Source organism: Pleurodeles waltl, chromosome 3_1, assembly GCF_031143425.1.
Source record: "Pleurodeles waltl isolate 20211129_DDA chromosome 3_1, aPleWal1.hap1.20221129, whole genome shotgun sequence".
NCBI lineage: Eukaryota > Metazoa > Chordata > Amphibia > Caudata > Salamandridae > Pleurodeles > Pleurodeles waltl.
In genome coordinates, this window is record NC_090440.1 from 1,477,636,777 (window position 1) to 1,477,654,609 (window position 17,833).

A 17,833-nucleotide genomic window follows, 5' to 3' on the forward strand; every position below is an offset into this window, starting at 1 on the left:
GGCTACCTGTGGAGAAGCGTATTTTCTTTAAAGCTCTCTGCCTCACTCATAAGGCTCTCCATTCCAAGGGATGCAAATACCTTTGTGCAACTTTGAGATGTTATGCACCTAGTCGTCACCTAAGATCCACCAGTCTCCATCTGACTCAGTACCCCGCTGCAGGAAATCTAAATGGGGCGACAAGCTTTTTCGGTGGCGTCAGCTAAGTTTTGGATCACTCTCTCACTCCGTATCAGGAAAGAGGACATTTTTATGCCTTTTCTGAAAAAGCTAAAAACATGGCTTTTTTCCCTACAATGTTTTGTCCATGAAAAGTTGCTGCTGCGCCTCCATCTTTTTTTTTTTGCTCTCACTTGCATCTCTTTCCGCTTAGCACTTTGATGCTACGGTCTGAAAGCGCTTTATAAATACAAATACATTTTACAATTTACAACTTACAACATTAACATAGTGAATTAAATTAATATTGCAAATTTACATAAACAAAGCATGAAGAAAATATAATGAACTGTAAAACATTTTTCCTTTATAGAACAAACATTACAAGAAAAACTATAATTAGGCTCAAATGCAGGCCACCCACCACAATAAATTCAAAAACTTGAATGAAAGTACAGATGATTCCTGGTGCATGCCCTGTATCAAACACACAAGTTATACAACACCATATACAAGTCTTTTTTTAACTTATTTGTGAAATCTCAAATAGAACAAAGTACTTAAATCTAATGATATATCCGGGAGACAAAGAAAGTGATTCTTCCAGCTTGAAATCCAAGGGAAAAGTGACGAGGAGCTGCACAAAGCACTGCGAAGAGCCTGTTGGACAGGGACAGGAAGTTGGAGTCTTTGGGGAACTTCCTGTTGTTGAAAAACTTACATTAAAAAAGTAATCCTTGCACAACAATATCAACGGGACCAGTCCAGCATTGAAGATTTTTTGCTCGAAGTTGTAGATTTTAGCTGCTTCAGCTTTGCCAGGTTGCAGTAGCAGTTGATCATGCTTACTCGCTCTCCCCCGCATCACAAAAGATGCACTGGAAGCTGCTGGCGCTGTGCAAAATCTCACGAACAGTTAAAAAATCCCATTTGTGCTTACGAGAGACTGGAAGTCTCTCGTCTCACCTCCTTGCCCAAAAAACAACAGTAAGCGAATGCCAGCAGTGGAAAAAACAGAAAAAACTCTGCTACTTGGTGGAGTGTGGAGTCCATCAGTAACTCCGAGTTCTCTGTGCAACGCAGAGTTGCTGAATTCCACAAACTCCGCCAGTGGTGCAGAGTTTTTTTCCCCAGGCCTCCTATTGGTCTGAAAGGCATTATTTTACAATTTCAGAAAATGGCTCAGATACTAAAAAAGTCCCTGTAACCATTACACAAATGAGATCATCTTTCGTGTATGTGCCCTGAATGTACTGGTGTGTAGCCTTGATGTTCTAAAAGAGTAAAAACAAATTAAAAGCAAAAATAAATACTTCAGAAGAAGTCTCAATCATATAGGGTGCATTAAGAATGGTATGTGTCATTGAATGAGGGGCAAAGTGATCTATAGTTCATGACAATGTTATATGATCCTACAATTAAATCTAGGTGGGTGTTATTATTTTACATGTAATGTCCCTACAAATGTTACCTCAATGACTTGCAGAGTGTGTTGCTACCCTCACTCTAACGTAAACTAAACCTAACACTTTCCTTAACCATACCATTTTGTAGTATTGTTTCTTGTACAACCTGCACCATGCTCGCCAATTTTCTTAACTTTTACACTTTATGTCATGTTATTATATGCTGTTATGCTGTGATTTGTAACATTATGATACTGTATTTTTGCTATTTTATCTTACGCCACTCAGCAATTTATGTTATATTATGTTTAGTGGTTTTGAAAATACAGCGTCAGATGGTGCCAGGTCAGTTATTACTTCCTGGACCAAAAATGACACCAACCAGAGTCCTTTGCTTCTGGGGCCCCGGTGCTACTGGTTCTCAAATGGAACTAATGCCATCTTTTAGTACTTTAAGCTAAGGACAGCAAAGTAGCACCATCCAAGACTCACTCATGGATGTGCTGGCAGCCAGAGGCTCAGAATGAAACAACACAACAAATAATAGTCAATCTATCAATTTCCTGGCCGTGTTATTTCTTTAAAAAGGTAAAGTGAATTAATTCACCCAATGAAATAATACAAACAAACTTACAACTATTTCATAGATGACAAGTCGAAAATTTGATATAGACAACTATAGCGTATCTCAAATTATAAGGGACGCACACTAAAGATAGGTCATAGTAGCCAAATAAAGACCCACTTGCAAACTAACCACCTGGGTCTGAGACATTTGAACAGTTTGAATGGCATTAGAATCTAACCCCTAAAAGTAAAATAACCTCAGATATGCATAAAGAAAAAGTATGATATTCAATTGTAAATTATCAGGCCTGCCGGTGTTGTCATTAGATGTCAACACAAAATTAAAAATAGAATATAAACCATTCAAAATAAAAACAAAAAACAAAAACATAGTGTTTTTGGGTCATGACCCACTCTGTTACAGTACTTAGTTAGTAAAAACAAATAAGTGCACCAGCACTGCCATCAGCCAGGTTTACCAAACACCATGCTCCTCTGTGCTGATAACAACCCATGCCTCATTCTATGAGCGCCTATCCTAAATGTCTTGTTTACCTCACCTGGGTATTTTCATCCTTGCTGTCTTGCTTAGTCCCTGTAGTCCTATCTTTCTTTTCCTCCTTCTTTCTCCTTCTTTCTCCTTTTTTCTCTCTGTTTCTCTGGGTCAAAGTCTGCTAATTAAAAAATAGGATATCTTGTCCTTAAATTAGCTGTGCTGCTGGTCATACATTTCCACTGGCACAAATTAAGCTTTGGCTATTTAAATGGGCATTTGTACAACAACGTATTCTACTATTAATTGCATCTTGCTACTATATTCCTACTCCCATGGATTTAACTTTAATCTTAACACTTTCTCTACTCTTAATGTAATAGTCCTAAACAGCAACCCAATTATCACCTTAATCTAATCCAAAGCCTACCTTTTTAATAACAAACTGACTAAGATGTTAGAAAATAATTCTGCCACTTTCCTTTTTTTTACTTCTTATTCCAGAGGGATTGGTTTTATGGTAGTCTCTAAAATGGCATTCGATGGCATGTCATTCCCCCAAGAGTAATTTTCATCTTATACAGTTAAAAAGATTTTATGGTCAGTTTCCACCGGTATGTTTGATTGAGTGCCGTACATGTATAGATGTGGAACTGCTGACAGAGGACTGTGATCTTATGTTCTATTATCATATAATTATGGAGAAGTGTGAGTTATTGTTGTATTATACGTTATATTATATGCTGTCTGTTATAACAATGCCTCGACATCTGCATAGCGTACTTAGGGGCATATTTATCAAGTAGTTGTTTCATTATTGCACCCAACAAAGGGGTGCAAGGGCAACACAACTGCTAATTTAGATTTACTAAGCCACTCAAGGCCACCTTGCATGGCCCTTCGTGGCTTGCTAAATTCAGAGTAATACAACAGAGCAAAAATCACTGCATTGCTTTACAATGCCCTAGGATTACATTCCATGGGGGAAGCGTCCACCCAAGAATGATGGCACTGTCCCAGTTTTACCATCACTGGTAGACCTGAAAATGAGTCAAAATGCTGCACCTCCCTGGGTGAGGTGTAACAAGGAGAAATATTTTAATTTCTCCTCCTTTTTGCCTCTTTTAACATGCAAAGATGAAAAGGCCTCAGAGGATTGTTCTTGTGCAGGAAGGTGCTACTTTCAGCACAAAACAATCCAGTCTGCAACATAGGCACCAGGGAGAAGGGTGCCTGCATTGGTAGTAGGCAGCCAAAAGGTTGTCAGTGATAGGAAAGGACAGGGATGCATCATATCATGTTAAAAACAGCCCATTCCTCCTATTTCCCTTTCAAGAACCACAGCTGCACTGAGCTGCATGAAATATGGATAAAGGTGCCTCATGGTGTTTTCCTACGCTAATACTTATGGTAACGTTATATGCAAAGGTGGGTAAGGGACTATGGCCCTCATTATAACATTGGTGGTAAAAAACGCCTACCACTGCGGCGACGGCCGCCAAAAGACCATCGCCGCGGCTACCAATCGTCCACCATAATATGACCACAACTGGATTTCCGCCACAAGAAGGGCGTTAATCCAGCTGTGGCCATCCTGGCAGATGGCGGTAAGGTGGCGCTTTCTACCACCAGCAGCAGGAAGACCCCCTGGATCCAGGTAAGTGGGGTCTCCGACAGGGGAGGGAGGTGAGGGTGTTGTGTGTGTGTGTGTGGGTGTGTGTGCATGTATGTGTGTGCATGAATGCGGGTGTGTGTTGAGTGTTGATTGCGTGTTTGCATGTATGGCAGTGTGAGTGCGTATATGTTTGAAATCGTACTGCATGTCTGTGTGTATGTTTGGAAGTGTGTGCAGATGTGTTTGTCATTGGATGTATGTATGTGTGTATGAATGTGTGAAGAAGTGTGTGTCTGCGTATGTGTGTGTGTGAAGGGCATGGTTGTAGGGAGGGTTGGGGGTCTTTGGAAAGATAGGGGGTTGGGAGCCTTTGGAAGGGTAGGGAGGAGGGGCACCTATCAGTGCCAGGTAACAAATTCCCTGTCACTGATAGTGCGTACCACCATGGTTTACCTGGCATTACAAACGCCACGAAAACCATGGCAGTAGGCGGGGTCATAATCCGGCAGGCGGCACAATGTCGGACGCCGGGCTGGAGATGGATATCTTCAGCACGTTGGATATTACCGCCATGGCGGTCGTAGTGGTACATTGGCTGGTTGGCTTCAGTCAACCCGCCAATGTCATAATGTGGCAGTAAGTACCGCCAGCCTATTGGCGGTACTACCGCCACATTATCGCCGACCGCTGTGGTCATAATGATCCCCTATGTTTGTAGTCCCAATTTCTCATCTGGATATATAGCACTGTTACAAGAAATATCATTACTAGCAGAGGCATTTAAATCTAATACGTGAACAACCAACTTGTTTACTTCAATATGAATTCATTATAATGTGATATCATGACTTTCCAGCATGGGCTAAATAAACCTTGAACCAGCTATTGTTGTCAGTAGCTGCCATGCTGCAAGATTGGTGTTGGTTTTCTCTTTCAAAAGCGTTTTTCCATGCTCCCTATTTGGGTGTGATTGCAGCATGATTTCCATCCCATACACAATTGTGTTTCTGATTACTTGCAGATGCAGAAGTACATCAACAGATGTCAGAAATATTCTAGCTTTGAATGTGCGGTGTTGGAAAATGGGTTATTGGTAAGGGCAGGTAGGTACCTACACCTAGCAACAAGCCACTAACCTCCACTTAGGTCCAGTTAGGTCTCAGTAAATTAACCCCAGCTAAACCCTTGGTAGCTTGGCAACGAGCGTCAAGGATTAACTTAGGAGACAATGTGTAAAGCATTCAAATATCACAAAACAGTAATTAAATAAAACACAGGAAACAGTTTAAAAATCCAAAACCATTTTATAAAAATAGTTTATATTTTTATCTTTAAAATGACACAAAAACGAATAAAATCGGATAAGGGGAACCGGAGATATGAATTTTTAAAGAATAATTATTTTTCTAGCGCTTAGAAACAAAAAGCGCCAATCGGGTCATCTGGTTGCACCTTGACCGGGGCAAAGTCAAAGTTTCAGGCCGACAGCGATGGAGCCCTGCTCGGTTACAGGTCGCGGGAGGCCTCGGTTAAAAAGTTACCTTCTGACTTAGTCTTTATTTTGAAGATTTTCTTCAGCGGGACGAGCCTGCCAGTCCAATCCGACCTCCTGGAGCCCTTCTCCGGATACGCGATGCTGGATTCCTCGGTGGAGATTTTTACCTTCGGACTTAGTCGTTTTTTCGAGGTGAAAATCCTTCGACCGGGGTAAACCTGGATCTTGATCCGACGTCCATGGAGCCCTTCTCGGATATGATGGCTGGGAGGTCCCGGTCAACTTTTTACCTTCGGACTTAGGGGGTTATTCTAACTTTGGAGGAGTGTTAATCCGTCCCAAAAGTGACGGTAAAGTGACGGATATACCACCAGCCGTATTACGAGTTCCATAGGATATAATGGACTCGTAATACGGCTGGTGGTAAATCCGTCACTTTTCCGTCACTTTTGGGACGGATTAACACCTCCTCCAAAGTTAAAATAACCCCCTTAGTCTTTTTTTTGGAGATTTTTATTTACCGGGACGAACCACCAAGTCAGGCCGGGTCGCAGTTGAGGCAAGCCGGCTAGAATTTCCGCGGCGGGTCGGTCCCTCTCTGGAGCTTTTTTACAAAAATTCTCAAATCTTCTCCAAACTTCTGGGGCTTCACCCAGATGTTCTTTTAAGGTTCTTTTGGGGTCCACAGCTCACCCCAAGGGTCCAGAAGTTCTGTGATGGTCCTTGGGGGGTGCGGACTACAACTCCCAGAATGCTCCTGGCGCAAACTCCTTTTTGGCTACTGGACAGTGGTCAGCTGGTCACTTTCTTCAGGAGTTGGTGCAGGGGACTCTGGATAGCAATTTTTCACCTGTAGCAAACAGGGAGTCCCTCCTTGAACCAATTGAAGCCAGGCAAAGTCCTTCTTGTGGTGAAGCCCAAGTGTGCAGCTGGTGCAGTCCTTCTGAGTGCAGGTTCCAGGTGCAGGCCAGGGGTCCAGCAGGGCAGTCCTTCTTCTCCTTTAGTTCTTCCTTGTTGGAATCTGATGGGGATCTGAGGTGTGGGTGCAGGTCTGCCAGTTTTATCCTTGCTCCTGGGTGAAAAGCAGGGGGGTCCTGGTTCTCCAATCAGGTACAGGGTCGTCCCCCTGTGATGACCACTTCCTGGGAAGTGTGGCAAAAATCCATCCCAGAAGGCAACATTCTCTAAAAATCCAACATGGCTGAATCTGATTTTTGGAGGTTACATCTGGCTGAGCCCACCCACTGGTGTGGCTAAAAATCATAAACACACCCCTCTCCTAATCTAATCAAGGGGGCACCTAGTTGTCTGGGGTTGCAGGATGTGGGGGTGTTGCTGGTTGCTCCAAATGTCCTTCTCTGCCTTTGAAGACCAGTATGGCAGCCCTACCCCTTCCTGCCTCACCATCTGCTGAGGGGAGATTCTCTCCCACAGGCACATTCCTTTGTGTGAAGCCAGGCCACTTCACACCTCATCAAGGCAGCTTGGCTAAGCTGCTACAGGCTGGCCAATCAGAGCACAGCAGCAAAAACAATGCAGGGCTGAAATTGGCAACTTTTTAGGTAAAGTCTAAAACTCTTTACCTGAACAAGTTATATTAAATCCCACAACTGGAAGTTGTGGGATTTATTACAACAATTAATTTGATACCAAATTCTTGGTATGCATCATTTAAGGAGACTTTAAAATTTAAAAGAAAGTCTCCCCATTCTAGCCTATGAAGGCCATTTACTACAATGAGGGAAAAACGAATTTGGCTGTTTTTACCTCACCAGGGCTTATAAAACTATTTTTATAAAGTCCCTGCTTATAGTTACATGGCACCCAGCCCTAGGGGCACATAGGGCACACCTTAGGGGTGACTTATATGTACAAATAAGGTAGTTTAAGACTTTGGAACTACTTTTAATTCCAAAGTCGAATTTGCATATAACTTTAATTTAAAAACAGCCAGCAAGGCAGGCCTGCCTTTAAAATGACACTGGGCACCTCAGCAGTGCACCTATGGGTGCACTACCTATGCTGTGGTCCCTAAACCTACATGCCCTACCATATACTAGGGACTTATAGGTAGGTAAACTTAGCCAATTATAATTAGCCTAATTTGCATATTGATTTTACACAGAGCACAGGCCCTGGGACTGGTTAGCAGTACCCAGGGCACCATCAGAGTCAGGAAAACACCAGCAAAAAGTGGAAAATGGGGCAAAAAGTTAGGGGGCCTCTGCAATCAGCCCTGTTTTCTCACATGCGGTATATATGCTACCAAGACATCCTACTCAGATTCTCAGACCATATGCTTCATGCGTCATGATATAATTAATGTGGCGTTATTGGTTCAAAGAAATGCATAATATTTATTCATAAGAAATCTAATATTGCACAATGTGCTGAGTAAGGAGTGCATTGTAGACACCCTTTTCCTAATTTTATAGATGACTGAGCAACAACGTGCTCGATAATTTTTGTAGGTTTGACTGTGTCAATAGGTGTTTCAAAAGTAAATGCGGAGCTAAAATATTATATAATATGACGTTCGATGACAGATTTTTTGTATTGCGTCTTTGGTGTTCTTCAGGGCCCACCAAGACAGATGAATAAATTAAGTCTTGACTACTCAGATCTGTCTGTAGCCTTTAGTCACAGGTTTCAAACATGACAGGAGAGACACACTATGGGGCATATCATACAAGTTTTGCTCCGAATTTGCATAATTTTTTTAACACAATTTCAGTGCAAAACTAACTCCATATTTATACTTTGGCGCCAGACCTGTATAGCACCAACTTCAAGGAGTTAAAGTCATTTTTTGGATGTGGAAACCTACTTTGCATCAATGAGATGCAAAGTAGGCTTTCCCCTTCAAAAAATGACTCTATGGCCTTAGCGCCATATTTATCCCCCCGTGTGTGATTTTAGCACGGGGGGATAAATATGGAGGGGTCAAATAATGGTGCAAAGCTTGATGCCTGGGTCAGTGCAGGCATTAGGGGACCTCTGAGCCCATTTCCATGGTGGAACACCATGGAATAAGCCCCAAGGTGCCCTCCCCAGACCACCGGGACATCCCCACCCACACCAGAGGGGCAGCCGAGGATGGGGGACCCCATCCCAGGTAAGTATAGGTAAGTAGAGGTAAGTGCCATTGGGGGACCTGAAATGGGCCCCCCTACATGGCACTGGGTGCAGTGGCAATGCCCAGAGGACCCTGGTCCCCTGTGCTGGCCATTGAGGTGGTGGACATGACTCCTGTCTTTTATAAGACAGGATTTATGTGGTATGGATGGTTTCACGATAGCAAATGACTCTAAGCAGGTTGGAGTCATTTTTTCACTCTAACCTGCCTAACGTCATTTTTTGGTGCAAAATCCCCTTCTTCCATACTGCCACCACCACCGACTAATGTCATTTTTTTTACGCTAGCCTACCCTTTGAACCAGCTTGCACCATTCAACAAATATGGCGCCTGGCTGGTGCACAGAAATGGTGCAAGACGGTGCTAAACCTTTTGGTGCAAAACTGCGTTTGCATCGAAAAGTAGAAATCAGGGCCTATGTTTCATATTTATAAAAGAGGATAATGATTAAGGCCAGAAGAATTAAAAATATATTTATATATTGCTTTCGTGTTTGTGCTTTGCATGTAAAAATTCTTATATTTGATTTTTGGGAAATAGCAATTGAATGACTGCATTAGACCACCGTTTGTCACAAGACCTCTGTTAAATCTAAAGAAAAAACGAATGCGGTTGACAATCAGTGTTTTGTAAAAATACCACGGGCCTCATTTATGAGACCTGTGGCACAGGGTGGCGTAGCCCTGTGCCACTGGCAAAGGGCATAAATGTGCCATATCGTCTACAGCACACATAGAAAGAGGAAAAAACAAGGTGAAATAAAGCAAATTCTCCTCATTGTATTATTGGTACATCACTTCTGAGGTGGACTTGTAAATCTGGGAATTAATCAGATTCCTTTGGGTTCCATGAGTGTTGTGTGGGAACACCCTAAGCAACACCCATGGAACACCCCTTTCATGCAGTGTTATGTGCAGTTTGCCGCTAGAGCCTCGTAAATGAGTCCCCCAGTGTATACACCCAAAGGATTTAAAAGATGTCAGATTTCTGAGGGGCTTCTGTGAATGAATGAGTAAGCCCTGAATCAATTACTTTTCTGTTTTCATGCAACATAGGAACTCAACAAAAACATTTATTTTTCAAGCTGTTAGGCAAAGCCATGTAATAAAATCCAACGAAAGTGTAATATATATTCGAAAACTCACCATCCCCCGTTTACTTTCATTTGGAAATGTGTAAGGTCAGGCGAGGCTTCCAGTTTCACCATGCACTGCATAGAAGCAATCAAATAGGAAGCTCTGTGGTCAAAGTCACTAATGTCGCATATGACACCAAGAAACTTGCCATTCATTGCTTTAAATATTATTGTTCCATGCTGTATTCTATTTTTTCTCCTTTCCCAGTGGGTCTGATTTGTAACATGAGCAGACGTATTGTAAACTACCTGTCACCGCGGATGTTATCTCAGTGCCAAAAAAGATAAATTAATTGTTTTGTGCGGGGAAATAGTAACATGGTTCTTCTTTCAGTCTTCAGACCAGTAGACCAGAAGTTGTGCGCTGGACCAGTGCCTCCCACCTCTCAGCTGTGCAGCATCCCATGCTCCGCCGATTGTGTGGTTTCCTCTTGGTCTGCATGGGGACCATGCATGCACGAAAACTGCCAAGACCCACTTGGAAGAAAAGGTACAGTTATTCAGATTTTTCACAAATGTCAGACAAGGGTAGATTTACTGGAAAGGAATTACTTGAAAACGAAACATAAATGATCAGTAATCACTGGGGGATTAGAATTTCGTCCCGCGTTTTTGCCATAAATGTCAACGAGTCAAGTATTGTAAAACGTGTCAAAAGCATTAAGTAAGTCAGAGGTGTATTTCGCATGTTATCGTCTCATGTAGGATTTTAAACTTCATTGCGATTGGATCGCAACATAAGCATGTTACATGCTACATCAAATGAAATACTACGAATGCAAAGTATGTGACATTCATAAACGCGTGAAGGGGTGGGGAGCTCCCTACAGCACAATTCCCCCTAAATTCAGTGAAAAGACATATCCATTTTTGTTTTCGGTGACCAGTTATGTACGGACCTGCCATGATAGTGGGCTACCAGAACTAAGGGGCCGATTCACGAAAGGGTTTATTATAATGGACAGTTGTATTAAAGTAGTAGTGTTACATCAATTCTTACAACCGTATGTGAATCAGAACCAAAAAGTTCAACACCCTATTAGTAAAAGAGCAGTCATAACTCTATACATGAATACTCCGTGAATATTATTAACATTTTTCCCCTATTTAGCTGGTTTGGTACAGTACTTTATGTACCACAAAATATCTTTGCGAAGAGGCCCCAGTTTGTTTACATTTTAGAGGCGCTACCATTACAATGAAAGCAAAGGAGAGTGAGAACGGAGATTAACAGCTACACAACTCCAAATGTTTTAAAAAAAACTTATTTTGCAGAGAATTCCTCTTGACTTTGTTTACCTTATAAATATAGGATATGAAGGTGCATTTATGTCCTCAGGGAAGTTGCACATTGACCACAATAATGTATTTAACAAATGTACTAGCAGTTTATCCACAGTGGAATAGCTGTCCCTACCTACCAATATTTGGATATGTAAACCATTTTGTGTGAAGACATTTCTTTAATATAAGTGAGTGCAGAATTACTACTTGGCTAATACATAGCAAAATGTCCCAATAGTTATAATCGATTGATAGAAAAAGCTTAAGAGGATATTTTAAAAATGAAAAAAACATTTCTTGCCCTTCTAAAATTCCTATGAACCCTTTTACTACTTTACTGTTATTGGTGGGTAATATAGAAACATACTCCTTTCTTTAGGTACTTAGAACCTGATAGATTAAAGTATTGTATCCATTCTGTGTGTACGGAGAAATGTGTTGATTCATAAAGACCTACTTTCCGAAGTACAGGAGGGGCAGCAATGAAATATATACATATATATATCTCACCTAGTGGCAGTAGCCACTAGGTAGTTATAGTTAGGACCATGTTTCCATACAAAACACAGTTTTGACTTCCCTATATCTTTGGCACCATTTGGCACAAAATTTTACAAAATAATTGTTCTGGTGATTCTTGTTGTTCATGGAAAGCTTCAGGGTGATCCATCAAGTGGGGGCAGAGAAAAAGGTGTGGGCGTCAAAAATTGTTTGTTTCCCATGTTAATTCCCATAGGAGTTTTGAACAAGACTACAGGACAGGCCATTGGATAGAATTACACCGAATTTGGCAAAACAATAGCTTTTGGTACTCAGATAATGCTTTTAGTTATTTTGTGTAAATTTGTACAGTAGTTTTTGAGATATTAAACAGAAAATACATTTGTATATTTCGTACTGCGGATCCTCCCCAATGTCTTTGCAAAAAATAAGAGCTCTTGCATGGGGTTGTAGAGCTCTGATTGGCTGCCAACACTTCAAACCAGGAAGTGTTGGCAGCCATCTTGGAACTTGGCATCAGCCAAGTCCCACAAAAAAATAATAATACGACAAGGGCCAAGGTAGAGTCACCCTGACCCCTTAGCTCTGGTGCTAGAGTCCCAGAGATACCTCGCCAGGGCTAAAAATTATTAAAAAACATTTTTTTTTTAAAATGTTGCCACAATTTCATGACATCGCAAATTCAAAGGAAAAATATGTAAAATGAAAGCGGGCTCCTGCACTTGTTTTTAATTTAAGAAGCTCCTTGGTAGGACAGGACTCTGGGTCATTGACGTTCAGCCCCCCCCCACAGCACCGTAGACTGCCACCTCCTCAGGGTACATCTTGGAAATCTAAAACGGGGGGTTCTCTCTCTTTCAGCTTTCACTTTCAGAAAGTGAAGTTCTTATCTCTTTCCCTGCATGCAAATATGCATGCAGGGAAACAGATGTAAACATTGCTCCCAATATGTGTGCAGGGAAACAGATGAAAACATTGCTACCACAAGCAGGGAGTTGTTATTTAAAGCAGCTCTCTGCTTCTGGAAGCAATGCCGGCTCCCATAGGACACAGGAAGCCAGCTAGGACCGCGAGGACCTTGAGGCTCCTCCCGCAGTCCTGGCACTCTCTCTCCCTTGAAGCCCATTACGGGATGGAAGAGAGAGAGAGATTGTCATTGCAATGGTCTCTCCATGCAATGACTTCAAAGAGTAAGACTAGCAAGATGTTTGATACAAATGTTATAATTATGTTTGGATGCAGAGCAGAACAGAGTCACTCCTGGGCTAATGTTCAAGGTCTTGTGCTGTGTTTCGTTGTATGGGTGAGTGACGAGTGTGTTTGTGAATGAATCAGTGAGTGAGTGAGTAAGTTAGTGGCTGTACAGGTGAGAGAGTGGATGTAACACTTGGTTTTTGCATAAGTGTTTGGATGTATCAGTGTCTGTATGAGACAGTGAATGAAATGTGCAAGTAGCTATACTGGTTACTCACTGGATTTGTCATTTTGTGCATTAGTGAGAGAATGGGTGTATGACTTGCTGCTTGGGTGAGTGAGTGGGTTTGTGATTGGTTGCATGGATGAGTAAATGGATGTTTTAGTGACTATTGGTTTGTGAGTGGATATGTGAGTAACTGTATGGGTGACTAAGTGGGTGTATGAGTGACAGTACACAGAAGTGACAGGGTGCATCAGTGACTGTATGGGAGAGTGAGTGGATGTGTTAGTAGTTCTCAGTAAGTGAGTTGGTGTTTTAGTGTCTGCATGGGTGACTGGGTGTGTCAGTGATTCTACAAGTGAGTGACTAGGTGTGGTAGTTGTTGTGCAGGTGAGTTACTTTGTGTGCATGTGTATGTATTGGAGAGTGAGTAGTTGTGTATGTGACTAGATAGGTGACTGAGTGGGTGTGTAACTGCTTGCTTGGGTGGATGCATAGGTATATAAGTGGCTTTGTGGGTACGTTATTTGTTTGTTTGAGTAGTTCTACAGGTGTATGAGTGTGTTTGAGTGACTCTATGATTGTGTGAGTGGGTGTGTGAGTAGCTGTGTTGGTGTATGAATGGCTGAGTTAGTATTGTATGCTGAGTGAGACATTGTGTTAGTGGCTGTGTGAGTGAGTGAGTGTGAGTTTGTCAGTAGAGTTATTGGTGTATGAATGAGTATGCAAGTATTTTTGTGTGTGGATTTGAAATTGCTTGAATGGGGGAATGAAAGAACGTTTGAGGTTTTTTGTGGATGATGCCATCAGTGATGCCATCAGTAATGTCATTTGAGATGCCATCAGTGATGTCACTGACCATGTCATGAGTGATGTAATATGTGAGGTCATAAGCCTCACATTATAGGGGTGCAAGTTATAGTTAGCTGGGGTAACTATAACTGCTGAATTTCACTGGTTTTGTGCATGTGAAATGTGAGTCGAACTATAACGTTCCTGTAACCTTTGTTTTATTCGGTGGATTTCTTTTTTTTAAAATTCTATTTCCTAACTATAATGTTCCTGTAACCTATGTTTTTTTCAGTGAACGTCCAAGGTTCTTTAATTCTATTTCCTAACCATAACGTCCCTGTAACCTGTGTTTTTTTCAGTACATTTCTAAGGATATTTTCATTTTATTTCCTAACTAAAATGCCCCTGTAACCTTTCTTTTTTTCAGTGAATTTCTGTGTTTTTTAAAATTCTATTTCCTAACTATAACGTCCCTGTAATCTTTGTTTTTTCTGTGAATATCTATGTTTTTTTAAAAGTAAAGTAATTTTCATGACTATACGTTAATCCAACCTTGCTGTGCATGGCGGCGGATGGCCAAGACCCTGAGGCCAACCTACTCTAAGCACCCAACCTTGCCCTGTGCACGGCCTGTGCCCATGTGCAGCAGAGGTTGCCTGCAAGGCCAACCCCACTTACTACCCAACCCTACTCTGCACATCGACTTTGGCCATGCATGGCAGGAGTTGGCTGCAGCCATGTGAACATAGGTGTAATAGGGTGTATCTGGGGGTGAGAGTTGCTGTGAGAGTCGCTGTCTTGGTATTAGTGTATGTGCTTCAGTGTCTTAGTGAGTGTGTCAGTGTCTGTGCAGGTCTGTGAGATGGTGCATGAGTGTTTCAGTTTGTCTGTGAGTGGTTGTGTGAGACTCTGAGTGGGTGTGTGAGTGTGTGCAATAGTATCTGAGTGGATCTATGAGTGGGTGTATGAGGGTCTGAGTGGGGCTGTGAGTGGGTGCACAAGGGTCTGTGTGGGTCTTTGAGTGGGTGCATGAGTGTCTGAATTGGTCTGTGAGTGGGTGCATAAGTGTCTGAGTGGAAGAAAGAGATTGAAAGCGAGAGCTATAGAAAGAGAGTGGGAGGGAGATAGAGAGTTTTCTAGGCTTTGGTGGATGATATACTTGAAATGAGATATTTCTGCACATATTGAAAAGAAAAATGGATTTGCCAATAAAAATCAGTAAGAACACCTTTCAGTATGAGCCTTAAACATTTCTACTTGGAAAAAAGGAGGGAAATGACTCGGCATGCACCTGGTCTCGAACTCTCAACGCTCAGTGTGAAAGTCTCCGACCTTCACACTTGAGCTATTTTCTTTGTTATTTTATATATTTTTAACCCCTTTTCTGGGATAACTGGGACCATGGGGGCCTCCAGGCCTTCCCCACGGTTCCTTATTTTTTTTTCCCTTTAGGGGGTATATGGGACCGTTGAGGGAGCCTCAAGGACTTCCCGTGGTACAATTGCTTCAGCAAACAAGGAGCTGTTTCAAGTAGCAGCTCCCTGGTTGCTGAAGAAAATCTTTCATCTCTGTTCCCTGCGCGCATATCTGCATGTAGGGAACAGAGATGAAAGCTCCACTTTCTGACAGTTGGACCTGTTTGACAGGTCCCACTCTCAGAAACCAAAGTGTTTGCTGTGACTTGGGTGCAGCTATCAAAGCTGCAACTAAGCCACAACAAACAGCTATGTCATGGGGAGGGCACCCTGGGAGATAGCAGGAGCCGGTCCTGGGGAGTGGCAGTTCCCAGGGCCATCAATGGCTCCGTGGGGGGGGGCCTAATTTCCAAAATGCCCCAGGAGGTGGTGGTCCCTGGGGTATGGGAGGGCCACATGGCCCTGCTCATATTTCATTATTCGCCCTGGGTAGGTGGTGGTCAACGGGGCTGGGGGTGAGGCCACGAGGTCTCACCCACATTCTAAAAGCATTTTTGCCCTAGGGGTTGTGGTCTCTGGATTGTGGGGGCTCCGCAGCCCCCCTCTCATATTTAAACTTTTGCCCCGGGGATACGTGTTCCCCAGGGCTGTGTGGGAGGCCATCAGGCCTCCCCCATCTTATAAAAGTGTGTTCTCCCAAGGGTGTGGGGGCTGCGTGGCCCTCGCTCATAATACATTATTTGCCCTGTGGATGTGGTGGTACCCAGGGCTGTTGGAGGGCCATCGGGCCCCCACTTTAAAAAACATAAAAGTGTTCCCAACGCATTGGCCTACCTGGGGGCTTATTTAAAAACAAGAATAGGAGCCCATGCTTGCTTTTTGTTTTTATTTTTTTTTATTTTTTTTACTGTGGATTCACAGTAAAATTAAAACACAATTGCTTTTTAACTCTGGAAGCTCATCACCAGAGCATAGGGGTCAGGGTGTCTGTTCCCTGGCCTGTTATGTTTTTTTTTGCATTCTTTTCTATGAACTCAGCTCAAGCTGAGTTCCAAGATGACTACCAACACTTCCTGGTTTTAAGTATTGGCAACCAATCAGAGCTGTGCATTTCCCTGCACAAGTTTGTCATTTTCCGTGAAGTCTTCACGATCAGAGATTTACAAGTTTGAATTTTCCTAAATGTCTCAAAAACTACTGACCTGATTTAAACCAAATAAGCAAAAGATCAATCTGCATACAGAAAGCTAGCTTTCTGCCAAAGTGATGTAATTCTGTCCAATGGTTTGGGTTGTAGACATGTCTCAAGGTCCTATGGGAATTAACATGCGAAACACAACTTTTTTTACCTCCCCTTTTTCTCAGCCCCTGCTTCACGGATCATCCCAAAACCTTCTGTGCACAACAAGAATCACTGCACCCTTTTTTTTTTTTTTTTAATTTTGTTAAAATTCATCAAATGGCACCAAAGATATATGCAAGTCAAAAAACGCTTTTTCTATGGAAACATGGTCCTGACTACAACAACCTTCTGGCCTATCTAATGGCCAGTAAGTATTATATATATATATATATATATATATATATATATATATATATATATATATATATATATATATATATATATATATATATATATATTTTTATATATATATATATATGTTCTCTGCCAAAACCTTTAGCACACTACCCTCCACTGCCCAACTCTGCAGGGAATTTAACAGTCTACTTTACTACAATTCTATGAATTTTGGGCTGTAATCCTTGTGTTGCTGGCAGTCTTAATGCTGCTTTATCAGTTCACAATCGTTCGTTCATTCATTCACTCTATCAGTCAAGAAAAAACTACTACAAAGTGTATCAAGTTATTTGTACGGACATGTTTTTTGTAGATGGATAGATATGTTTTATTTGTAATTTTCCCTCAAGATAGAATGGTGACTGATCCATCAAAAATATTCATTAAACATGAATTTCTGATGCACAGCACATAGAATCCTTCAACCTTCCTTTTGTTTTTGTTAAAGCTGCAAGGCATGCATTCTGTGATGTAAAACAACTAAAGAACAATGGTATTATTGAAAAGGTTAGATGTTGTTTGACTGGTTGTGGTATCGAGGGGAAGAAGCATGTTTCTCATTTATTTAAGTCAAGTGGAGTATTAAATAAAATACAATTGTGCTTTACGTGTTAGGTTTTGACTTTTATCTTTTAAGGATGTTATTAAGAGTAACTGGTTGAGTACAATGTTAATTCACCAACTTGTTAAGAAGCACCTTATGAGGAAAAGAGAAACAACACAAGCACCCTTTGATTTAATGAATGTTAGCCAAAAATTAGTTGTTAGGTAATAGAGCTGTAAAGCAACATGTGTTTAAAAAAATCTAATTATTCCTGAACCTGGTGAATTCTTTGTGC

The 17,833-nt window shown here is 41.7% G+C and overlaps 1 protein-coding gene across 1 annotated transcript in view; it reads left to right on the forward strand.

Annotated features, from left to right (window-relative positions):
* The window catches only part of THSD7B (thrombospondin type 1 domain containing 7B), a 2,268,639-nt gene that overhangs the window by 1,062,629 nt on the left and 1,188,177 nt on the right, over positions 1-17,833 (forward strand). Inside the window, exon 7 of the mRNA XM_069225078.1 lies at positions 10,341-10,496. Coding sequence (XP_069081179.1) covers positions 10,341-10,496 — 156 coding nt within the window. The remainder of the gene's footprint in view (positions 1-10,340; positions 10,497-17,833) is intronic.